Here is a 25,305-nt window from a genome sequence, read left to right as displayed (position 1 = left end):
TGTGTGTGTAGTTTTTGAGAGTTTTTCCATCCCGTATGAATATCTTCCTACGTCCAACACCCGGTAGAAAGAGCAATTCTCGGGAGCTGGGAGTTGCTTCGTCTACACATTCATCCCACGACGCCATGTGTTACTTCGGGGGGGAGCTGCAAATTTCCTAATTGGAAAGCACACGATTTTCCATCTTCACAGTCTAATGTGTTGGTGAGTGTATGAGGATTTGTCGGCAAAGAATGATGGATCATGATGCGCCTTCAAAGATGCCCACGTTCATGGGCACTTATACATCAGTCCAACTTTGATCGTATCGTGTGTCTTCTGTACTGTCTCCGTACGTACCCTTCTACCCTAAAAAAAAAGAAGCCCTCACGGAGTTGGTTTTATCGTCATCATGGTGTGCCGCGGTGGTGTGGATAAAGGGAAACTATCTAGCCACAGGAAAAGTAGCCAATGTGTACACATAAAAAAGAGAGATTCCATCATTATCACCCGAAAAAAGGGGGGATGAAAAAACGTTTGAATTGCCGCTCTAGCCTGCAGGGTGGGTCAGACATTACCGTTCCAGTACCGGTGAGTACCTGGTGATACAGAATGAAATGTAAATTAGTCTCACCGTACGTGACTTTTCACGACACGACACGGCATTCTTTTCGACGAAGAGGGCCATTTCGCTAAGATACTATCCCCACGGTGAAGGTTTTGCGCGTATCACATCACGCAAACGTGACGCATGGTTTTAGATTGAGAAGATGTACCAGGCAATAGGCCGACCGGATGAGCCTGCTGTTAAATGTAGCTCATACTGGGTGTGTGTCACATTTGGAGTTTTGTTTGGCAAAGGAATGAAATGTTTGCTTAATGTCTGCCCGCTTGAAGTAGGTTAAGTCCACCATTGAGGAGCTTCTTTATTGTCTGGAGCGAAACTATAAAAAAAGCAAAGGACAAATTTCGAACCCGTTTAATGAGTTTTATTGTTTATTCATGCCATTTCCGTTTTCTTTTCCGTATTTTTGTATTTACTGTATCTCGTATGCATAAACAGAATCTGCTGGCAGAACTGAGGGCACTGAAAGAGGCTAATCAGCGGTTAAGTGATGACAATCAGGAGCTGCGCGATCTTTGCTGCTTCTTGGACGATGATCGACAGAAGGGACGCAAGCTGGCTAGAGAGTGGCAGAGGTTTGGCAGATACACGGCGAGCGTTATGCGACAGGAAGTCTCCGCTTATCAGGTATGTCCGGAATGGTGACCACCAAGAGCACCTTAAAGCGATACTGACGTGACTCTTGTGTCGATTGTAGACAAAACTGAGACAACTGGATGACAAGCAACAGGAGCTGATTCGTGACAATCTCGAGCTGAAGGAGCTTTGTCTGTATCTGGACGAGGAGCGGAACAACACCGGCAGTCGTACGGCAGTCGTTTGTTCCAGCTGTGGTAACTCGGCGAATGCCGTACCACTGCGGGACGATGGTGATGGCAGCAGTTCCAGTACGAATGCGGACGAGAACTTGCACAACATTGCCCAGTTTGGACGTAATGGAATGGTGAGTTTCGTAGGCCTGTCACGAATATCCCAAAGTCTCTCCAAGAAGAATTCTAAGGTTTCCTTTCCGTTTTTCTGTACACGTAGGATCTAAACATGCGATCGACTTTAAGCGATCAGACTCTTCAGTACGTGCGGGCACTTGAGACTAGGATACGGCAGCTAGAGGAGGAACGGGCGGTAGTGTTGAACAATAGTGCCACAACGACGGGTACAGCAACGACGAACGGAGGTGGACAGGTGCAGGTGACAACTTCATCGTCGAACGATCCAATTTCCGGACGTCCCGAAGCGGTCGTGCGGGCTCTGCAAGTGCTGGAGGTACGCGAACAGTTGGAACGAGAACGAATCGGTAACACACCGCCGGATCAGCTGGACGATGGCGAGAAGGCACTGGTGCGCGAGATGTGTAATGTGGTGTGGCGCAAGCTGGAGGACGCTCCCAATACCGGTATCGATCAGCACGTCTAGGGATGACTCGACGCAGATGTCCCATCCCTATTCTACTCCGAGGCTCACTGTATAAGGCGTGTACTCCTCATTTCAAATAGGACGATGTACAAATTAATTATAATGACACACACACAAGGATGCAGACAAGACAACACAAAGGGACCGGGACTTACGAACATCCCGGAGTTGGGGGAGTGGATGAAAGGTAGAAAAGGGCAGGTTGATTCAGGATGGAACGATGATTTGGAGGCGTGCATTCGAGAGCGATCTTGCGTACGAAGCAAAATCCACTCTCCTTCGCACACCATGACGAAGCATGATGACGGGGAGAAAACAGTTATCAAGAAGTATTTTTTTGACGTTCACATCCTTTGATCCTTGCGCTCTCTTCTCCCGCTCCCTTCACCGGCCGGTATTTGTGGTGCGGGTTCCCTTTCGGTCGGTGGACAAGTTGTACAAGCTTTTTAGTGTTTAGATATTTATCGACGGTTATGCAAGCGGCAACGCCTTTTATGTACACTGGCCACTCGTTATCAGGCTATCGAGGTTTCAAGTCTTGTGTAGGGTGTAAAAAAAGTGTTTTTGGAACGTGTGTAAACTGTGTTTGTGTTATCTCGTTTAATTTGATAGCTTATTTTAATTTTCATTTTACACGTTCTCGGGCTCGTGTTTGCTTTCCTTTCGTGAGAAATAGGTAGGCCAAACATGTGCAGAGCGGTTGGAAACTGAAACTAAAATGTTCGCAATGCGTGTACAGATGCAGTAAGGGATGGAGTTCGTTGAGAGCGTTACGCGTTTCGCAATAATTGAAAACTATACGATTATGATTTCTTTGTTAGTGTTGTTTTATGTATGCTTTCCAATGCGCAGGCTTATACATACGTACGTATATATGTATTTTTCGCATAGATATGATTATTATTTTATCGTCTTTATTAAACTGTTATGGCATAAACTGTAAATGGAAATCGATTCATTGTATGTTCAATATATCACAACTAAGAAGAATTACGTGGAACACTCAAGGTAAGGGTCCTGTGGCTAGTCCATGCTGCAATGGGAAATTTCCCGCAATAAAATTTGATATTTCTCGTCCTTTAGTGGTATTTTCTCAATACCTTGCGTACACACACATCGGTCAAATAAGAAAAATTATATTATCCTTCGCACGCCCGTGAATTTTCCCACAGTGCGGTTTTAACGGTCGATCGCGTGAAAAATTCAAATTTTAGCGGGAATTTCAAATTTCATTGTTGTTGTTGGAAAAACGGCGGTTTGTTGAAACAACGGTTTTGGTTTCAAAGTTTCACTCATAGATGGCGCTGTAGTCCAATAGCGAAGTCTAGCTCGTGGTTTGTCCACGTGTGTCCACGTTGGTGCTGCAATCGGAAGAAGAAGAAACATTTAAAGAAAATTTTGTAACGGCGAAGCGCATCAAGAAAATTTGAAAAATAGTTGTTTTTAGTTTAAATTTTTGTGGCAGTCCTCGATATTGCGGTAGCTGGGTAGGTCCTTGAGTATTTTTAAATAATGGAAAGTCCAAAATTGTTCACAGTTCTAGGATTATATGGAGTTGATGGACTTGATTTGTGGAAAAATTCTATCCTTTTAACAGCTGAAGGTGTGCTGGTTGTTCTTGGAACGACCTGGGGAATATAGCCCAGCAGATTAGATTCAATAAATTAGCTTCAATGTATGTCTTAAGAGCAGAGAAATGTATGAATGTATTTAAGAGCAGAGAAGGAAGTCAACCTCATAAATGATGTATATAAATAGAAGTCTATCGGAATGTAATATGTTCGCGGTTCGCCATAATATTTTTTCTTGCGGGAATTATTCCAATAATCTAATACTGCTACAAAACTGCTTAGAAATATATTTATGACACAACCAGCAGTATTGCTCAGACACTCTTAGATCTACAGTTCGTTTCCTTCATGATAGGAATTCATCAGAAAATATCTACTGATCCCATCCCATCGTTCACCTTTGACATACCGTTCTGGATCATGTTTTTCACACCTTTCCACCCAATCCCAAGCTCCAACCTACGATGAAAGATAAATTGATGGAAAACCACCCAGTCAGTGGTGCGACCCGGCAGCGACATACGACCTCTTGAAGTGCGCCGAGATCATTTCATCAAACGTGTCACACCCGACATACTGCTGGGGCATGTGTTTGCTTGCCACGGGCACTTGACTTTCGTTTAAGAGACTTGGAGAGTGGCTTCTTCACGGTTAGAGGAAGTATGTGTGGCCGCGACAGGGGGCAACAAACAGTGGGATCGGAAACACTTTCCACCAGCAATGCCTGGCGCTGGTACACCGTCGCGCCGGCCACCAACCCCACGTATGGGTTGGTTTGATGGAAACCAGAAATTGAAAGAAAAGTGAAATTACTACATACCGCGTGCGATGAAGAGGCAAACAGCAAAATAGAAAGATGCAATTGAAGGTGTTCGTACGAAGACGAAGACATCAGACGAAGATAATTCCCTTTCGGAGCTTGCGATCATGTTGGGTGATTAGTGGTTAGTGGGTCTGTGGGTTTATTTGCTTTTCTTTCTCGCTCTCTTGTTTCAAACGTGAGTGTTGGTGTTAGCTTCTGTTTCTTTTTTTTTGAGTGCCTTTTTTGTTATTTCCGTTGTTGTACACGTGGGTATCATTTGCTGTCTTAGTTAATCATACTAGCAAAACAGTGTGTTACAGTGTTGTTGCTCACTATTGCGTTTTTGAGTATATTTCTTCCTCTTGTCTCCGGTGTCTTCCTACTCGTGTGTGTGGATTTGTCCTTTACACCATTGAACCAGATTGACCGAAAAAATCGACATGATGTGCTTTCCACCCTTAAAAGAAAATGTAGCAAAATTAAAAGTGGGTCACCTTGTAAACGCTTGAAAATACACCTCCATACGCGATGAAACACGGCCGGCGTGACGGTGAAACAACAGCGGAAGGAATGGGAAAGCACTCTCAAAACACCAGGAAAGGTCGATGACTCGCAAACCGAAGGGTTTGGTTAATGGTTTCTCCCTTCAAAAAGACAAGCGCCGGAATGTGCTTTTTTGTTTTTGGCTTTGTTTTCGGACGCTAAACAACCGTCTTGTGTATTTAAACGGTCCAAAACGGCACCGAGGAAAAGATTAACGACAAAGTGACGCCTTTGGCGATCGATCAAATGGTGACGCATGGCCATCGTTTATCATTTACAGCATGGCGTATTGCGGGTGGCACAAGATGAGAAAGATGTCTACAATACAAAGGGAATTTAAATTTGCAGGCGCAGATTTCAGACAGATCGTTTAAGTTGAGCGTGAGCGTAATATTTTGCTATAGTTATTATGTCCTACTTACTTATATTATTTACACAGATTCGCTGCTACTTTATGTTGAACATTATTGGTGCAGTGACCAGGATACCAAGCATAAATTAAGATTAATTTTAAATTCAAATAATGAGATTTAATCAGTTTTTCTTCCGAAGTAAAACATTTACTAATGTATGTCTCTCTAAACTATGATTAATTTATTTCTCAATCTAAACAAAATCCCCAGCACTATTGACATCCAATTACATCGAGCTCTCCAAAATCATTTCGAGAGTACTCGAAGTATTGTTGGAATATCTCACTCATCGTCTACAAGAAGTTTGTTTAGTGCAGCAGCCATATGGAGCCCTATGCAGCCAAATCCCCCACGCTAACCTCTCTTAACGAGCTGCAAACGGTAGTGAGCATAAATGTTTGACCTTCCCCTTGAAGGGGTCCAAAAGCTATACAGAAAGAAAAGACACATCTTACCGCAAACCGCGATGATCTTTAAATCTTGAAAATCGTTGTGGAAAGAGTGGGGAAGCATGATTCATGCAACGCAAAAGAAAGATCTCTTTCTCCGAGATGGAGCAGATCGCGCTTGATCGCATGAAAGCGATCGGCTTGCATGTTGGTTTGGGGAGTATGCTTTAAGTGATCGTCTGGAACAGACGTGTGTAGTTTGCTCGGTGCCCGATCGTGATACGTTTGTTGTGCGAAAGGTGTGTTTTGGCATCGGTGCGATTAAGAAAAGAAGAACCGTGCAACGAGTGCATCGTGGTGCATATCGCATTCCGTTTAATGAATGAAGGTGTTAATGGGGCGATGCATTTTTATGAGCGTGTGAAAAGATATAAAGTGGAAAATGGTGTTCAATTAATTAGCGATCGTAATTAAGCTGAAGAAAACATGATTAAGTTTTGTGTTTCATCAACAAATAAATTAAAATTTGTAAAAAGAAATCTTTGCTAAGAAATAAATACACATCAAACTGAGTCATCTTCCGGTTGTGTCCTCGAAACGGGAAAGAAGCTACTGTAACCTTGGCATTAGTGGCGTGGTTAGTGATTAAAATGAAATTTAGTTTTGTGGGTTCCAAGTTGCTTTGCAGAAAAATGACCAACTTCGAACACGTACGGGACACAATCGGACAAACTCTCGTCCCATGCACACATACAGCCGTCTGGTTCGCGTACAGTAATTGGAGAGAAAGTTTGTTTGCCACAAGTCGGTTTGCGTGCTGGTTGCAAAACCGCACCGTGGTCTGGTCTGGAGAAGATGTCGATACTCCCGGTAGGGAAATAATGAACGGTACGAAAGTGACAATTTTACGTGAAGCAAGAAGGAAACGAATATAAAAAGCACACACACACAACGGGATAGCTGGTCGCTTCATTCAAAAGTTTTGCTTCGTGTCTAATGCTTTCTTGGAATAATTGCCACATTGCCTGTGTTGATTGGAGGTCGATGAAAGTGTAATTAATGGATGATAAATTGTACAGATGTCGAAGGAGATTCTTTCTTGTTGGTAGTAGAGGAAAGGAATGTGTCTTGAAGCAAAATGGATGTATAGATGTAATATATTTTAATTTGATTCGATATGAAGGTGTTCTTGCTCTGGTGAGACGACTCTGGTGAGGTGATTGCCAATTTTCTGGTAAAGGTTTTGAGATTTCCGGATACATCATGCTTGGAGTGGAAAGGAAATGTTCATCAAATTATTATTTAGGGTTTTCTAAAGTATTTTATGAATGACTTTTACATATCCATCAGAACGAACAGTAAAGAAACATGATTAAACCGTTAGTAGTTCTAGTGTTAATAACATTTTGAAAGATTTCTGATAGCCAAAAAACGAGAAAACTTACTTCTAATGCCTAATAGACTATGAAGTTAAAAATAACTATTAATTGCATATCTTCAGGCTCCACCAATTTTTGATACCACTTAGGCATTGAGTAATGAATTAAACATTAAAATTTATAACCCTGACGATCCAACCCAAACACACCCTAGCAAAGCATGTAAAATACTTTTTAATCAAGCAATTTCCATATGAATGCAATTATTTCCCCCCCGAAATTAATCGAAAACCAACCAAAAAGCCCGACACCGCATGTCAACGTGTTTTATTTTAATAAAATTCCATTCAAAAAAAAACAAAACAAAACAAAAAAAAAGCTCACCGTAACATTCTCCTTGAAAACAGCCCCGACAACAGTGTTGTGTTACGGAAAAATTTACGAGCTGAAAATTGTGCTCCGCGCCACACTTTTACAGCGGCACCATTTTTCCCATCCACGCCCAAGCTACCGGGCTGACCGTGCGTCGGACTCCGATAAGGACGAGCAGAATTTTCATCACATGCAAGTGCCCATAATTTATGCATTCACTTTAACGGTGCCTATCCGTGCGTTTTGCACGGAGGTCTAGCGGGTATTTGGTGCAAAACAATATAAGGATACACAGTCTTTCCCTTTCCCCCCTGGCCAAGGCACCACGAAGGAAATCGTTTTCCCCCGGTGGAATGTTGTGTAGGTCAAAAAAGTTCCAAACTGCCAGTGTGTGTGCGTGTGTGTGGTTTTTATTTTACATGGAAATTTAAAACAATATCCAATGAACATTTGTGGCCCCTGTGTTGGAGTGTTTCGTTACAGTTACCGTGTCGGGAAAGGTCCTTAAAAACAAATCAAAATTATTAAAGCTACTGAATTCTAATTAAAGCCAAACGATACGGAAAAGGGGATCCGCATTTAGGTTGGAATAATGTTCTTTCTTAAGTCACCTTTCCAAAAGCGGGAATACAAATGTGTTCATATTGTGTGTTTACCAGCAGGGCAGCTACAAAGTGTAATGGTTTAAAGAAAAATGTCACGGCAAAATCTTGGCCATTAAGTTTGTGTGACCTATTAAAAGTTTCTTCCTCGTAGTGAATAGCCTGAGAAAGTCAATTTAGCCCTTACGCAAAAAAAAATTGCATCATCAGTTCGTGTTGTGGCCATTACTCCTAATTATGTGAGAGGCGGAAATTGTGGTGTAACTTTACGGTACAAATGAAAACACTCGAATGCGAAACCAGAAGCTTATTGTTCTAAATGGGCTGGATGAATTGAAAGCGTAGCTTCCCAAAATTTACATTCCCCCCTCGATTTATTCCCCGGACCGTACCACAACGTCGTCGCATTTAGTGTATCGTCAGCATGATCGCACCACAAACGACAAGCAGCGGAAAAGCTTCGACACGAAAGCGAAGAAAAAGGATCCCGTCCGGTTTGAGGTCAACTCTTCCCTTGTCTTTGCTTTGGGTGCTTATAGGCTTCGCGTTAGGACCACCGCATTGTGCCGGGGCACCATCACTCGCCGCCAAATCCTGGCCATCGATGAAGACGTACGACATTTGGGGTTCTCCCACCGCCAACGACGGGACGGGCGCACGGTCAGGGGCAAGGTCGAACGATTCCTTTGACCCAGTTTCGAACCGCTACAATGGTACGGCAACCGGTTCCGGCGCTAGTAGACGCCGTAGCCGGTACAGCTACGGTGAACCGACGGGTATCGCTTCCTTCTACGGTGACGCAAGCCGGCAACGGGACGATGGCCCACAAACACGAAGACGTTCCGCGAAAGGTAAATTAAAACGGTACGGAGTGAAAGTTTTCGCGGATGGAGTGAGCACGGTTAAATGGGAAGAATTCTTACCCGGGTGGTGTTGTCATTGGGGGATCGCGACGGTTCGAAAGAAAGTGGTGCTTGGAAGGAGAAACCGGATTCCGTTTGGGTAGTGTGGGAGGGTGGGGGGAAAACCAGGGCCGAGTTGGGTTGAGAGCATGGAGGAAGCGTGCGGAACTTGTTTCGTGTAACAACATAATTGCAGTGTGATTGCATCGATCAGATTGAGGTGGTTGAGCGTTTTTTCCCGGGCCGTGCATATCTGCAACCTTCAAGCGAAAGTTCTGGAAGTTCGAAGGAAGGTCACATTCTTTGAAAGCGAATAAATCAAATGGTTAAAAAGTCGTTAATTGAAATTGTGTAGGATTTTTTCATTTGTGCATGTATTTTAATTCCCACCTACATGTTTTACATGTTTAAGAAACTGGAATAACAACACAAGATAATCTGAAGACTTTCGGAGAAGTACCTAAAGAAATCGGTCGACTATCTAAAGAGACCTGGCAATTCCAAAGAAGATATGGTTCACGATTGCAGCATCACAAAAGCATCCTTCGAATTTCCTTCAAGAGATGGGAATTAGGAATATAAGAGCCCCTACCACCTTAGCTTTTCGTAATACGATTCGTATGTGAAAATATCGATCTGAAGATGTGCCTTTCTGGGGAATAACTCGGACAGAAGAACTGGATGATGGACATTATCTTTGGAAGACTTATTCTTCAATGGATGTGTGTAGACCAGAGGATTGTGCATCAAACTATGACTTTTATATTTCGATTACTAAACAGCTTATTGTAAAAGCTGGTTATTGACTGTTGCTGATAAACTGAGTTGTTGTAATTAAATTGTAAAAAAAATATCTCAGAATTTACACTACAATTTTTGAAAGTAATAGAAGAAACAGTCATATATTTTGGGGAGTTTGTTAGGCCTTTCTGTTACGTTTTAAATTAAAGTAAATTAAATCTTAGAAAAAGTGATCAAGTAAAATGATTATAAAATCACTAGCAAAAGTTAAATAGATATAAAACAATTACCCTCTCTCTTCTTGGTGGAAATCGTGCACCTCAACAAGAAAGTTTCATTTAAGCACGATAAATGAACTTCATGCTACTTATGCACCAAAGTGCAGCAACTATTCGTAACGCTTGCTAAACAGCTTACTACCACCATCCATCCAGCAGAAGTAATGCAGTGGATGAGTACGGAAGTTAAATCATTACTTACACGAATATCCGAAGACCTTCGCAAACCCTTATGGCGCACTAACCAAAGTTTGCATGCGAAGAAATATTCATCGCTGCCAGCATCTGCTCCGTCTCTCTCTCTCTCTCTCTCTCTCTCGCACCAGAAAAGAAGTTGATATTTCCTTGACGCTAGACGAGGTGGTGGTAGTTGGTTAAACAGATCTGACACCAAATTAACAAACGACCGACGGGCAGAATGGGAAGAAAGCAAGGATAGTAAGGATAGTATACCTAGACGACCAACGTAATGCGCTCTACAACGATAGTGTAGTACAGTTTCTATTGCTGGCGTAGGAAAACAATAACAAAAATAAGCGCCACCCCACGATGCTACTGGCGGTCGGTTTGGAGTTGCAGCTGCACTTGGATGCTGCTGCTGCTGGTGTGGTTGGGGGTTTATGGGAGTGCTTGTGTAATGCTGTCCGTGTACTACTAGCTGTTGAACAAGCTAAACACGTTCCGTACACGGTACAGGATCGGTAAAAGGAACTGAACTGAAGCATCCGAACGGGTGGACAAAGTTTGCTCCCTTTACCATCGGCTGCCGGGGTCAAGTCCGTGAGCCGAGAATGCTATAGACGCTCGATGGCGTAAGTTCACATTCTAGACACACGACATTACCCTGCTTGACGGCATTTTGGTAGGTTGATTTTGATGATGAAAGGGTGATGTTGTTGCGAGCAAGGAGGATGGTAGAAGTTCCCACTTGTTTGCACTGCACACGCTCGTTGGATCCGGAATGCTTCGGACCGTCTTGGGAAGGGCGAGCAAAAACGGCGTGGTTAATTGGGTGCTGAATAATCCATAGCTGCGAGCTGAAGTAATCGTAAATGGGTTGTAAGAACCTTGGTTGGGACGTTGAAGATAATGGGAAGGTCGGAGTGGTTTTGTAGTGAGAAAAGCCGATTTAAAGCAGGATATGGGGAAAGCTGCCTTATTTGGGAAGAATATTTAAACACTTTGTAGGATATAATGCACAGTTTTGGGTCAACTTTTCGCCCATGACGTCTTCTTGGAGCTGTGATACAGTGTGATACTTGCTGCAATGCTGTAGCGAGAACTTTAATAAACTCGACTGGTTGATGCTTATAATGGGTCCATCGAATGAACTCAACCTCCAGTATCAACGTGCCTCATCACTGATGCCAGAAATAGGATACATCCCGTACCCTGCACCCGGGCCATCTCGTGTACAAATAAATAGCCTCGTTGCATTCCTATCGACCGTTGCTTTCTTCGGGTTGGCAAACAGATCGAGACTCATATCTTCATTACCCCTGCTCATCCAGCAGAGCAGATGGTCTCATGAATAGTTAAGCACGATGCTCACCCTCCCCAAGGGGCATCCGGGCCGGATTTTGATACCTTATGTGTTTTTACCTCCGTTTCCCAGTGCTCAACTTCCTGCCGGTGCCAGTGGATGACGAGTGCCTGTCGGATGATGGTCGCCGTACAGGGATGTGCATGAATGTGTACGAGTGTCGCATACAGGGCGGAACCGCTCGAGGTCAGTGTGCACTCGGCTTTGGAGTATGTTGTGTGTGTAAGTATGGAACCATTCATTTCGGGGCTTTGAGTTTCAAGCATGCCCTCGTCAATATTGTTTGCTTGATTTCATTTTTGTTCCTCAGTTGTTGCCAGCTGTAACGAGGAGATCGTGAACAACATTACGTACTTTGTGTCACCGGCCTTTCCGGGCATCGTGCCGAAAGATCTTGGAAGCTGCAAGCTCAAGATAAAGCTGATGAATCCCGACATTTCGCAGTTAAAGTTTGATTTCATTCATTTCGCACTGGTAAGTCCGGGGGGTGTAGGATTCTATGCGAGAGATCATTAACAACTTGTCCCATTCCGTTTAGGGTCAACCGAATCGACGAACTGGCGTGTGTGAAGGCGATCTGTTCCGGTTGATAGGCGGTATCAGTCCGTTTGATTTGTGTGGACAGAACTCGGGACAACATCTGTACTACGATCTGAGCCCGAAGAGTCGTGCTGAGGAGCAGATCGAGCTGGAGATGAACTTTGCGTCGCGTTCCTTCGCCCAACGGCTGTGGGAAATCCGTGTGTCACAGATCCCGTTCAGTCAACGTTCGCCGAGCGGTTGTATGCAGTACTTTACCGGTACGGAGGGGCTTGTACAGACGTTTAACTTTGCGGAAAATGGACGCTACTTGGCCAACCACAACTATCGTGCCTGCATCCGGCAGGAGAAAGGCATGTGTTCGGTATCGTACGAACCATGCGACGAACAGTCATTCCGTATCGGTCTACCAGGTGCTGGTGGACAGGGTGGAGGACAGGGTGGAGGAGCAGGAGGAGGCCCATTCGGAGGTATCGCATCACCAGGAAGTCCTGGTGGGCCCATCTCCGGAACGGGAACCTTCTCCGATCCCTCTTTAGCGGATGATCCACTTGCACCGGCCGCGGACATTCCCATGGAACCATCTCCTATCGCCGATCCAATAGTTGAGGCATCTCCCGAAGCACCGGCGGCGGATTTAGAACCGGCCGCGGATGAACCCATCCCAGCCGAGGAAGAACCCGATGTAGCGGCCGATGATCCAGCAGCCGACGATGAAGGATCCGGTGGCGGTGGTGGTGGGTTCTTCGATGGATTCTTCCCTTCGTTTTTCTCCCGCAGCATCTTCGACGATGACGATGAGGTGAAGAGTCCGAAGCGACGGAAGGGTCGTGCTATGTCAAAGCGAAGCGACTGGCATGCACGACAGTTCGAGGGCATTAACTGTCTCGATCGAATCACGTTACCGTGCATCGTGGAAGACTTTATCGGGGTGGGAATGGGTGATTTGCCCACCTGCCGACCTGTACACTGTGGAAATTCACTGTGTCCGCCGGGTGTTTCACCGTGCCGGGTGGAAACTTCCGTAACACCGTTCCGGCTAGGTATACACTTCGGTGAAGGAATCGATAGGGGCAGCCCAGAGGACAATCTAGGCGCGTGTATCCGATACAATCAAATTCCGTGTGGTGGTTAGTGGTAACTGTGGTGGATAGGATCTAAAGGAAAGCGTGCTTGAGAAGGGAATGCTTTTTTTCTGTATAAAGTAGATTGTATCTGCGTGAATGTGAGAAGCGTATTTATTTGCCATGAACGAGATCGATTAGGTTAACAAACAAGTACATAGTAAGATGCATTAGATTTCTAAGTACAAGTCAACGGACACTTGAATTCGCATAGGTGAATTAAAGAGCATTTTCCTCGTTCAGTTTTCTTTACATCATTCATATGGAATTGAAAATACATAAACGTCCAGACAGATCTCCACCCCCTGACCACATCAAGCAAGAAACTGAAGGAATGTACAGAAGCAGAACAAACGCATAAGGTGCGTTTTCCCAGCTGTAATTAGATGGGTGTACATGTAACACTGTAGATCACAATACCAGTTATTTATTTATAGAAATATGCAATAAATCATAAGTTAAACGTAAAACTGCTTCAAAGGCTATTATTATGCTAAAATGTACCGCCAATTGCATACATTATGGCGGAATGTATATTGCCTTATTGCATACTTTGAGGCGTTTTTATGGTAAAACCGTAGAATGTAGCTGTTTAGTTATTGTTTATGATTTTTTTCTTGATTGAAGCGTTACAAATACGTCACCTAACGACTTAATAACAACTTACGTTTTCATCACAACTCCATCATTCCATCCAGATCGTCACTAGGTCCAATAAAGCGATACCATGAAAATGCAATTGAATAGTTAAATAGATAAAAAAAAGCAAACCGGTTTCAGCATCAGCATGAGCACCGATCTTTATGATTCTTCCCCAGTAAATATAGGCCGAAATATGGTTTAGAACAACGGAACTGGAAACGAAAGATGGCGAGCGAGAAAAAAAGGTGTGAAACCGAGCTTTTTATGCGATGGGTTGCCGTAAAACATAATTTCTATCACTTCACCTTTACCTAAGGGATATATATACACACGGTTTCGGAAGAAAACGCCCCATGAAACAATTGATTGTGACGGTTTATGTAGGTTAAGAGCATTCCGTTGTCATAAAGGTCGTATCGATGGGATAGGAAGGATTGGGCGAGAGCTTACTGATCCAATTTCTTGCTTTGCGGTTAAAGTGGTACGATGAAAATCGATTCCCTTGGCACACAGTTAACACAGTACGGTTTATGGAGTTGAGAAAACTTCATTTGGTACGTTTGTATAACATACTGTGCTACTTAAAAATGAGGGAAAATTTTTAGAAAATAGATGCTGAATTAAATTTCTTTGAAATATTCTCTATTCTTGCACTATTGTGAACTATTCTCGGACACAGACAATATGGGACAATTTCGTAATTTAAATGTTTTAATTAACCTTTTGTTAGGATCAAGCACAAACACATTGCCTGAGTCACTGATTGTATTCCCCAGTTGATCGTACAACTGAACCGTTGACATTATTGTTCGCTTTCCTTACAGTTTTATTTTCCTTCGGTACGTTATTCATTCAACAAAAAAAAAGTATAATCACGGTGCGACAAAATTGGACAACTCTCGATTGGCCGGCTGTTTTCAAAGGGCCTTTGCTAAACCAACGGTCCAATCGGTCGGGCTGTATCGTTCGTTCTGATTTAATTCCATCGGGGTAGAATGCGTCCATCCGGGCGGCCGGACCGGGTTAGCAAAATGGGAATAACTTTCTCCAATTGACTTGAGTTTAATGGTTTCTTTATGAACTTTTCGTACCACCCGGGAGCCTACTGGTGGATGGCTTTTTTGAGAAACGAGTACAAAAATATACTAAAAAAAGGAAGGAGAAAAAAAGAAACGCTTGAGAGTTGTAGTGCAATTTGTGCCATGTAGTTTTCCAACGACCTGCTTCCATCCTTCTCGGTAGTGCTGCGTTCAAGGACTTTTAGTTTGTTGCTGTGCGGCTATTGCCGTGTCCATTGCAGAAACGAAACGAAACGAAACAGAGCATTTCCAAATGTACACGGTGGTGTTCTTGGACAGAATGAAATTTTAATCTCGTACTTTATTACCACCAGCGAAGCGCCGTGTTCCGGTTAGTCGTGATGGGGAGGCTTTTGGAGCTACAAAAAAAAAACTCTCCGACCTCGGCCATGAAAAGATTGCATCGGTGGACTTGAAGTGCAAGGATGGACTTCCTTAGCATCAAGTGGCAGATGGGAAAAAGGTACATTCCATTGTAGTACGATCTTAATGTACCATTGTACAGGAAGCAGAGATTGAAGCATCTCGGGAAGAGTAAAAAATAAAAAAAACGGAGCATAAATCTTGGAAAAGTAAGCCGAAGGCACGAAGAACGTGCGCGTCGGATGGTTTACAAACAGGAATATGCTTAAGGATCTGTTTTAAAAATCAAGAAAAATGGTCCCAAAAAACATTTCGCAACAGTATTTGAGGCCATTAAAGGAAAAGATATTCTTCAAAAAAAGAAAAGGTGCAAACAATTAACATTAACAACGAACAGTCGGATTCATTCGGGGTGGAAAATAGGAAAGAATTTCTCAGACAAAAAAAAAATTAATGATGAAGAGAAACACCCCACTTTGTCACGTAGCGTTCTTGGTAATTATTTTTATTTTCGGTATCGGTTTTTTTTATTTTTTTGTTGTGTTGTATGAATAATTGCTCAACACTTACGTTCATCCACCGTCGGTGACTGTGCACGAGGTTATCATAACCATATTTCATGTTCAGTGAAATGCTTTCTTTCCAACATCAAAACATAACCTCGATGGCGGGAGGAGCGTACTGTTCCTCAGGAAAAGGACGTATAAATCGGATTAAATCCCCAAGGATAAACATTCACCAAACGGATAAGAAAATAGGTAAATACATTAAAACAAAACGAACGAAGGAAGGAAAAAACACACACACACACAAATCAAACAAAATAAAATTGCATTTGTCATGTTTTGTTTGCTTGGCGATTCATATTTTTCCATTCTTTTTTTCAGATGGGAGTGAAAAAACAATAAATGACAACGCTTTCATCTTTTTTTTTTGCTGGTTTTTTGTTTTCTCTCTTACCATCTCAATTAATTCCTTCTCTCCGTCAAGTGTCATCTTATGATTTCATTTTCCCTTCATTCGTTTTTTTTCATTCTCCTTCATTGGGTGTGTTTTTTCCCAAATGGGATTTTCTCTATCACTTCACCTTGTTGAATTGCGGCAAAGCAGCTCTTTCTGTCTGGTTTTGCATATTTACTTTCCTTCTCGGAGTTTTGTTCTCTGTTTAGAGCTTCATAATTTCTTAACAGTGATAATCGGCAAGTAAAAGTTTGCGCCTCACCCGTCAGCTGCAGACGATAGTTTAGTGTTATGCTTTATTTGTCCTTCTTTGCTTTTGCTTAGTTTTCTGTTTTGATTTACATTAATTGAATGCATTTGCAATTTGAAGTACATTGCCACTTGATCAGTGGTTAGAGGATCAAGATTATGTAGATTTTTATTTATTTTTCTTCTATATTACTTAGCCAAGTAGTAAATTTTACATTTGAATCGATCGGGTTGTCGTAATTTTTCTTTGCTTTTTTGTTTTGGTTTGTTTTGCCACACAGGATTTAGCTTTCCTTTTGTTTATATTTTAAATCTACTTTTATCACATTCAACGCTTATGATTCTGTGTTTGTTTGCTTAACTTTTTGCATTTGTTTTTGTTTGTTTGTTTGTTTCATTTAGAGCTTCTTAAACTGTTGTTTAAGAGTGAAGCTTTAGCCTTACTTTTATTTAAACTCAATTTATTTCGTTTTCCAAGAAACACAAAAACCATTGTAGCTATTTGTAAGTAACAGAAAACTGTTCGCTAGAAAAAAGGGTAGAAAAAAGTACAGCAAACATTCTTTCGATTCAGGGAAACCTTTTTTGCTTTAAGAACATGTAGATGGATGTGTGGTTTGTGTTGTACAAGGACATCTCATATTTTGTTTGTTTGAGTGAAAATGCACTCCAGAGAAATTGTAAAACAAAGCACCATAACGAAGCACTCGAGCGCATCGAGCAGTTTAGAGCGTACCCAGTGTAAAATATTCACATTTATTTATATTACGCGCATCTTTTACACTTTTTCTTTTATACATATTTGATTAAGCCTATGCGTGTCATTGTGGTGCCGTTTGGCGCTGTCAAAGTGTGAAGGCATAATTGAAAATTGAACCACCGTTCGTTCCCGTTTGAACGATACAAAGTGTAACGCTGCAGCAAGTGAATTTTTTTTTAGCTTCGATACAATTATTTTACACATAAACACACTTACATACGCGCACACACACACACACTTTGCATTCGGAGCACGTGTTAGATTTGATTTTCTTTGTGAATTTTGGTTTCTGACTATCTGAGCAGGTAAGAGAAATAGAACAATACATACCATCAACCACAACTTCTGCTGGTGGCAAATACATATCATATACAACGAGTTTTTCCTTTCATATTTACATGGCTCTTACGCGATGGCGTACGATGTGGTTGCGTATGGTTAGGTGTTTGGCATACCGTTGGCGGTGCTTGGCGATTGCATACTTTCGGGCGATTCGGTGCATGCATAACGATGGCAACAAACGCTCAAAGAAAACTTTTCTCCTCGGCCGTTTCCTTCGCGGTGGTACCATTGCTTTTCCTTACCGAGTTCGCTAGCTGTCCGCTAGTGCTTTTCACGATGCTGCACTGGCTGTTACTGTTGGCGATCGTTTTCGTACTGTTGTTGTTGGCAACGGTTGTACTGTTGTTGTTGGTACTGGTCGCATTATTGGTGAGTGATGCTAGGTTCGCTCCGGTACCACTGTTTGCTGTCGGTGTGGTGACGGTCGGTTTGTAGCTAGCGTCACGCGGTACCAGCATCATCGGTGTGGGCGCAATACTCGGTGGCCGTACCTCGAACGTTGGCTTACACATGGCAAGGGCTGGATTGGTGTGCAGGCCAACATTTTTCGGGCACATCGCGACGATACTAGCACCGATCGGACCTGGGTAATGGGGTGGGCCAGACAAAGCAGTGACAAAATTAGTGACAAATTGAATGTTCCAATCCGAAGGCGGGGGCAGGGCTGGGGATGGAAACACAGGTAAACAACATGCCTGAAATGGCTACAAACAATCAAAAAACCATCAAACAGATGCTAGAGAGAAACACAGAGGGTAAGAAAGAGAGAAAGAGACACGTGTAGGAGTGACAGTGAGGTTGAGAAGAGATAGAAAAGATACACGGTCCGATAGAAGGATGCCAACATGGAACATCAAACGAATCACTAAGAAGAAGAGAAACAGTGACACTGAGGAAATTTCTCGGAAACCACCCAACGATAAGGATCTACAGTAAAAGGGAGTTGTTTTGAGAGATATTGGGAATACGAATGCTTTCATTATACTAACATCAATGATTACTAGTGAAAGAATACGGACAAAACCCATCAACACATAAACATCGACAATATTTAACTATTTAAAGTGTATCATATTAGAAGTATAATAATTATTGGAAATGATTCAAATGGGATGAAAATGTCTTGTGGCACTTAACGAATGAAAATTGACGAGGGAAACGATTAAATGTAGACTATATTGAAAGTGATCAGCTTAAAATAGGACATATGAAGGTGATTTTGTGATGCAAATAGCATAAACTTAGGCGCCTTATTCTAAAGCGTTTTGAAATTGTATTCTTAAGGGAGATGTTTGTTATATAAACTCCAAATGTATGTATTTCGCCTCTTTCTATGTACCTGTGTTGTGATAATTATAAGAAACTATTCATCCCATTATGAGTTGGAACAAGAAACGGTTGATAAACCGTCCAAAACTGGAGCGATCGTTACAGGCAAATGTTGCGTTAATGTGTTGTCTTATGTTTCACAATTAGAAAGGCACGCGAAAGCATGGGACTGGCTCTTTTCCAGGATGTGGATGAAACGCTAGTGCGTGTAGTTAATTTATGATGAAGCTTAGCTGGTGGAGATTTGAGATAATTTGTTTTAATCTTTAAGCAGACGACGCTAAGGTGTGCCTCAAATGTGGATACAGATGGGCAGAGTGGGTGGATGAGTAGATGGAAGGGATGTTGTTCGCGTGCTTAAATGTGATGACTCTCTGTAGACGGTGCGTGCATGTGTACGGTTAAGGGAAAATAAGATGTCAATATCAACCGGAGAAACGTACGGTGATGGGAAAACGTTTGGCAAAGCAGGACACAGACACTTATGGGACAAGGTGTGACAGCTAATTGTACATCTAAGGACTACAACACTACAACACACGGCCACTACGCTAGAAGGAATTAGACGACGACATGAAACTATCAATTGGACATTAAACACACGAAGGGCAATAAGAAACACATACAGGCAGCGATGGATATAACACTTATGGGGATGGGAGGATTATTTATGGAACGATTAAAAATTTACATCAAATCTCAGAACCAGTACAAGCAGCGTGGCTTGATGCACAATTACCCTGAACGCATTGCTGCCACTTGTAATAAGGTGTAGTAAATCAGAAAGATGGTTTCATTATTGCACCATGATTCATTAGCATTCAGATAACCCACCCACAAACTAAGCATGGGATCGTTTCAAGCCGGAAAGCTCACGACATCAATCACAGCAAAATCTGAAGATATTTCATGCTGCTCAAATAATGCTCAAACTCAAGCTTATAATCTCGCACCAACGCTGGAACCGGCTTTGGCAAGTATGCAGCAACAAAATTACCGGAGACCGGAGTTTGCCCGAGTGAATGAATTTAATTACGCAGGATTTCGGTGCCTTGCGGGGATTTATGTCAGTAGAATTTAGTTGTGTTTTTGAACGTTACTTTCCACAGAAAGCACATCACAAGCTACCATTTCCACACATTGAAACCATTCCATCGTACACGTGTATGATTGAAAACACTTTCTTTCGTGTTGCCAATTTGTACCATTTTTGCCTTCAATATTGACACACGGTGTTGCGAAACGCACACAGAATGGAGGAGAAAAAAAAAACAATATAAAACCGGACAAAAATGCTGAGCATATCAACAGAATCAATATTTGGACGCGGTGCTGTTTGTTGGCCCCCGGTACCTTTCAACGGGTTTGTATCGCGATCGTACGCGAAGTGAAAAATATCCCGTATGAAGCAGCATTTCCGTGGGGAATATGGAGTCAGCTTTTTTTGTTTGGTTTCTAGCACACATTCCCATCAACGGATGGATGGAGTTTGTAACGGATGAGGGTCAATTGATGCAACGAAAAAAAAAACCCAACACAATTCGCTTGGATGAAACAACATTCCATACGCTTGCGTTATCAGTCGGTTGGATGAGAGATTTGAGCGAAAAATAGCATGTGTGTACATCCGACCGAGTCTCGTTGGAAAAAGTTCCACACCGTGTATGTTACACAAAAACTTTCGGATGGAAAGAATTCGCCAGCAGCACTGTTTGTGCCGGGAATATGATGCTTCATCAGTCCTGAGGATGATGTGGTTTACCGTGAAAAAAAGAGAATCATTGCCGGTGAGATAATGGGCGGTAGAATTAGTTGTGAATAGCTTGTGCCTTTCACCCTTTCTGAGCGTTTTTTGTTTGCCACTGCACGCCTCATCTCGACCTGTGGTGTGATAAACGATGCCAAAAAGTTGACCATCGTTAGTTTGGTGAAGGATGTTAGCTTCCCTACCACGAGGCGGGTTATAGTTTGAAAAATGTAGGAAAAAACGCGTCTAAAACTGGTGTGGAGATTAGCGTGAGGGTTGGTGTAGTGTTTGGTTATTTCTGGAAACTTCCTACTGGTCCAGAATTGCATTACACCTGCAGTTTAGAGTGGTCAACATTTAGGGCAGGAAATGTATGAGGAAATGCAACGTTGCAGTGAGCTAGCTAGAAGAGGATCTCTACCGCAAGAGATAGCGCATGGAAAATGTGCAGAAAAATTTAAACAAAGGAGTTTTGATAATATATTCTGTACTATCCTTTTGGGAAGTCACCCAAGTTTGGTGAGGCAGAAGATGGGTCTTTGTTATTAAAAAAAAGCAACGATCAAGTCCTTATCTGAGTAATGAAGAGAAAGGACCTTTTTTGTAATCGTGGACAATTTTATCTCATACGTGATTTTGGAAGACTAATTTATGTAATTTAGTGAAAATTTATTTTAATTTATACTAAGTTTTAATGAATTGTCTCTTTAATCATATTTATACTTTTATATAACTTTTAGATTTTTCTCCCCCAGCGCAGAATATTTCTACCATTCACGTGAACAACTGATAGCGATTGGTGATAAAAAAAGTTTCTCACAAGCCACTAAATCACAACAAAAGCGTCACAAACTTCTTTTATTTCACTGAATAAAAGGCTGGTGTGCTGTTGGTATGCATTCATTTTGAAGGCTTTTGTTTTGCCCGTGTCAATAAATCAACGGATAGCAAGTTCTGTAAGTCGTTAGATGGCTGGAAAGTTTAATCATGATGCTGTGGTTTTATGGTTAATATATTAGATTTAGTGTACGATAACGGAGCAGGAGAAAAAGTAACTTGGTTGCATGACATGTTGAACGGGACTACTGAACACTACTGGCTCGAGATACTATTTAAAGACGGATTTAATTTTAGATTTAACCGAACTGAGGATGTTCTCTAAATGAACAATAAACTGTTTAAAAAAAAACACATTATGCGTGCCTTTAAGTGGTTTTTAAACGCTAAGGATTTCCGTTTGCTAGAATATAGTCCTGCTAGAACACAAGCTAAAGGTTTCGGGAAAAACTGGTTTTGTGAACAAGGAGAGTAACATACAAAATTTCTTGAACCGGAACCAAACAACATTGGGTCACAGTCACTATAATCTTTGAAGGATTAAAGGAACAATCGAACGGACAGGCGCGGAACATTGGCAGTAGTATTGAACATAGCATTCCGGAGGGGGGAAACTGATGCTGATCCAAACGCAAAACAAATAGAAATGTTGGAACAGGAGGGCAACAATGCGAGCAATAGCTAACCGGACAGTAACAGGTCGAGGATGGCCGAATCGTACTGCTTCCTTCCCGGAAGGTACATCAACACGTCCGGCAAGGATCGACATCGACATTGGTGAAGGATTGGTACGAGTTGGTATGATATTTTTAACACATTTATACACGCACGGCTCAGTGGAAATGTGCCCGTGGTCGGTATCCAATAAAATCAAACAAATCACATTTCATCTATTTTAGTTGATTCGCTAGATTTCTTGGGAGTTTTCACCGACCGTTGGGCAAATTTGCCCAATCCGTTTCACTTTTATTGCTTTTCCTCTGTCTCTCTCTCTCTCTCTCCCCCCGACGCGTATTCTCTAGAGATGGACGACGCATTTGTTTGTGCCCAACTGTATTGCGAGGGGGAGACCCTTTCTGCCCTAGTCTCTCGAGAGCTTCGTGTTGACTTTGACCAGATTCATGGCATTCGAGATGCGACGTTTGGTTTGTTCTGTGAAGAGAGAGAAAATCACGGGCACGGAACGATCAGATGAAGCCGATTATAGAGCTAGATGTGTGTGAGTGTGTGTGTGGAACGTGGAACTAAAAAACTGGAATCCCTGGATGACAAACGAACAGGATATCAAAACCACGTTTATGAAGCATCTCCATCATGGCTGGTTCTGGAATCGGGGATTTTTCGTTGCTTGGTTTCATATTTTAAAAAGACACATTATGACGTCAAGAAAAGTCCTCCCAAAATGAAGAGCTATACGTGGTGGGGATTAATTTCAGACAGGACTGTTGATAAGGGTAGCGAAGAAAAATGGGAAAAGATCATATCGATCGACGAAACGTCACGGTAGGTCGGTTATGCGAAATGATCCCAAATACAGGAGTGATGATGGAAATTGTTGAAACAATAAAACGTTGAAAGGTGGTGTAAAAGAGCAACATTTCGTTAACGGGTGGTGCGGTGGTGAAAAACGATTCCATTTTGATGGATTTTTTTTTTCCATTTTGGTGTACTTTATTTTTTATTGGGGGTGAAACTGGAAAGAAGTTCGTTCGTATTGCATTAACGAATGTGAATCAATGTGATGGTGATGGTGGAAATTGAACGAAAGAAAGAGACAGAGAAAGAAGAGGGAAAAAAATACACACATCCTTAAGACTCGTACGTACACTCGTAGAACGACACAAACGTCCTGCCGGTGATGGCTGATTGGGATGTATGGTACCAGAAGGGAAAAGTCAAGCATATAAAACGATCGTTAGGGTTCGTAAAAAAGGAGCAATGGAGGAGCGTATCAGAAGGACAGAGCAACAGCGCTTAATATCGTTAGAGAAACCATTTCCGTAGCGTAGAGGGCCTGATTTGAACGACATCACAACCACAGCACGCAGCAAAAGTTGAGGTTATATTCGGTATAAATTTTCATTCCCATTCCCGTTCTAAAACGGCTAACATCGGCGATGGATTATCACGGAGAATGGAAGGAACCTTCTTTCGTTCGGATTCGTTTGGCCTCGTTCGGCTGAAGATGTACCAGATGTACCTTACCGTTGTCTGGACCGTTGTCCGGGAAAACGGGTAACTGATTTGATATGAATTTATTCTCCATTGGAAAGCTCCAAACCGGTATGTGCGGGAGAGCAAGAATTTCGGTCTACCCCAAAAAGACACCGACATCTTCCGACGACGAAAAGATCAACGAACAAACGAACCGACGACGCAAGGTTCAGCATGTCAGTATGTCTTGTTGCCAATTCTCGCCGGGATCTGGCAGTGGCAGAGTAAAGATGCATCGGGTTTTCTTTCCCTTCCAACAGTGGCAGAACGTGTCGTGGGGATTGAACTTTATTGGCAATGTACCGGAACCCTTGGGGGGATTTTTGGGTTTTCGAAGCTGGTGTGTATGTGCCAGGGGTCATGGACAGCGAAAAAGACACTTCTTACGTTCATCTAGCCACCAGAAGGTGGTGGTTGAACTTGTTCCCGGGGGAAATAAATGAAGAACTAGGACAACGTTTGCTCCAGTTGGCTTCCGTTCCGAGAGAGTGTGAGTGTGTTTCGTGTTTGGACCGATGTAAGATAATAAATAATCGTATCCTTCTAGTTGGGTCGTTTTGTTACCGGTTGCAACAGACTGTTTCATATCACAGAGTGCACTATTTTTCGACAAGAAAGTAGGTAGGTCGGTCAATGTAAGAAGGTTCAGTGTAGCCTGAAGCAACAATAGTACGCTATAAAAGGCATTATTAAAAGTTTGGAAGAAAGATGGGATATTTTGAAGCTTATATAACTTTAAGAGAATGAAAACAGCTAGTTCTTGTAATGAAAAATAGGATTTATCAGAATAGAAGAATTCCCGGAAGAGACGATAACCTCGACATGTGTATAATCCTCAGAGCTTTTTAAAAGCTCAAGTTCAAGATTTCAGTCTAATTAAAGACATTAATTTGAGAAGATCTATCAAAACAATTATTTGTTGTAGATTATGTGAATTCGCTTCACCAATAGTTTAATTGCGGAAACTAGTGCTCAGTACCTTCGTCATAAACTTCATATATGTAAATTGCACTGACGTGTGACTGACAGTTATGATTTATTACATTCATGTTAAAACGAAATCACCTCTCCACTAGACCTTACCCGTTTGATGTTTGGTATGGAAAACATGTTGAAAAGTAATTATATTTATATTTCGTGTCCAGTTCCGAGAACCAAACAGCTCAAATCAGATAGATCATGCAAATGGGAAGCTGTCCCGATATTTGATTAGTTTGTGTCGTATACTTTATGGGTCAGAAAAACATTCAAATTTTAATCATCAACTGCTATCTGAAAGGATGTTTTTGGTGAAAAATGTTTCAAAATTATTTGAATATTTATCTACCGAGTGTCGAAACAAAAAATGAATCGAAACAGTGTCAACAACAGTGTGAATACACGTCAGGGTCCGCATTTCAAAACGTCCCGTCAGATGGGGGTTTTAATTTGAATTTAGAATGAATTGAAAGATAATTTATTTGCCATCCGCCTGTCGACGCGCACGGGTCACATTAAAACTGTGGAGCCTATGTGACTGGTTGACAAATTGCTAATGATTTATTGTAGGACGGCCCGAACGCTGCCC

At 42.2% G+C, this 25,305-nt stretch overlaps 3 protein-coding genes and 1 long non-coding RNA gene across 9 annotated transcripts in view; 2 read left to right on the top strand and 2 right to left on the bottom strand.

Annotated features, from left to right (window-relative positions):
* The window catches only part of LOC125762157 (GATA zinc finger domain-containing protein 10), a 43,576-nt gene extending 40,615 nt beyond the window's left edge, over positions 1-2,961 (top strand). The window contains exons 3-5 of the mRNA XM_049423983.1: positions 1,043-1,231; positions 1,302-1,547; positions 1,634-2,961. Of these exons, the coding sequence (XP_049279940.1) occupies positions 1,043-1,231; positions 1,302-1,547; positions 1,634-2,017 (819 nt within the window). The 3' untranslated portion in view covers positions 2,018-2,961. The remainder of the gene's footprint in view (positions 1-1,042; positions 1,232-1,301; positions 1,548-1,633) is intronic.
* LOC125762213 (uncharacterized) overlaps positions 1-25,305 on the bottom strand; it is a 226,263-nt gene that overhangs the window by 50,825 nt on the left and 150,133 nt on the right. The window lies entirely within an intron of this gene.
* Positions 5,112-14,479, top strand: LOC125762162 (uncharacterized). Its single transcript, XM_049423990.1, has 4 exons — positions 5,112-8,939; positions 11,625-11,774; positions 11,863-12,026; positions 12,091-14,479. The coding sequence occupies exons 1-4, from the start codon at positions 8,513-8,515 to the stop codon at positions 13,225-13,227; spliced, it is 1,878 nt and encodes a 625-aa protein (XP_049279947.1). The 5' UTR covers positions 5,112-8,512; the 3' UTR covers positions 13,228-14,479.
* Positions 16,135-25,305, bottom strand: part of LOC125762164 (potassium voltage-gated channel protein Shaw-like) — a 75,581-nt gene continuing 66,410 nt past the window's right edge. For 4 of the 6 annotated variants that reach the window (XM_049423995.1, XM_049423992.1, XM_049423993.1 and 1 more), the window contains one exon: positions 16,135-18,194. In XM_049423995.1, coding sequence (XP_049279952.1) covers positions 17,794-18,194 — 401 coding nt within the window. In that variant the 3' untranslated portion in view covers positions 16,135-17,793. Of the gene's footprint in view, positions 18,195-22,210; positions 22,677-25,305 lie in introns of all 6 variants that reach the window. The other 2 variants (XR_007418170.1, XR_007418171.1) reach the window with 2 other exon arrangements.

Source organism: Anopheles funestus, chromosome 2RL (genome assembly GCF_943734845.2).
Source record: "Anopheles funestus chromosome 2RL, idAnoFuneDA-416_04, whole genome shotgun sequence".
Classification (NCBI taxonomy): domain Eukaryota; kingdom Metazoa; phylum Arthropoda; class Insecta; order Diptera; family Culicidae; genus Anopheles; species Anopheles funestus.
Note: the sequence above shows the minus strand (reverse complement) of the source record. Positions and strands in the feature narration are given on the sequence as shown.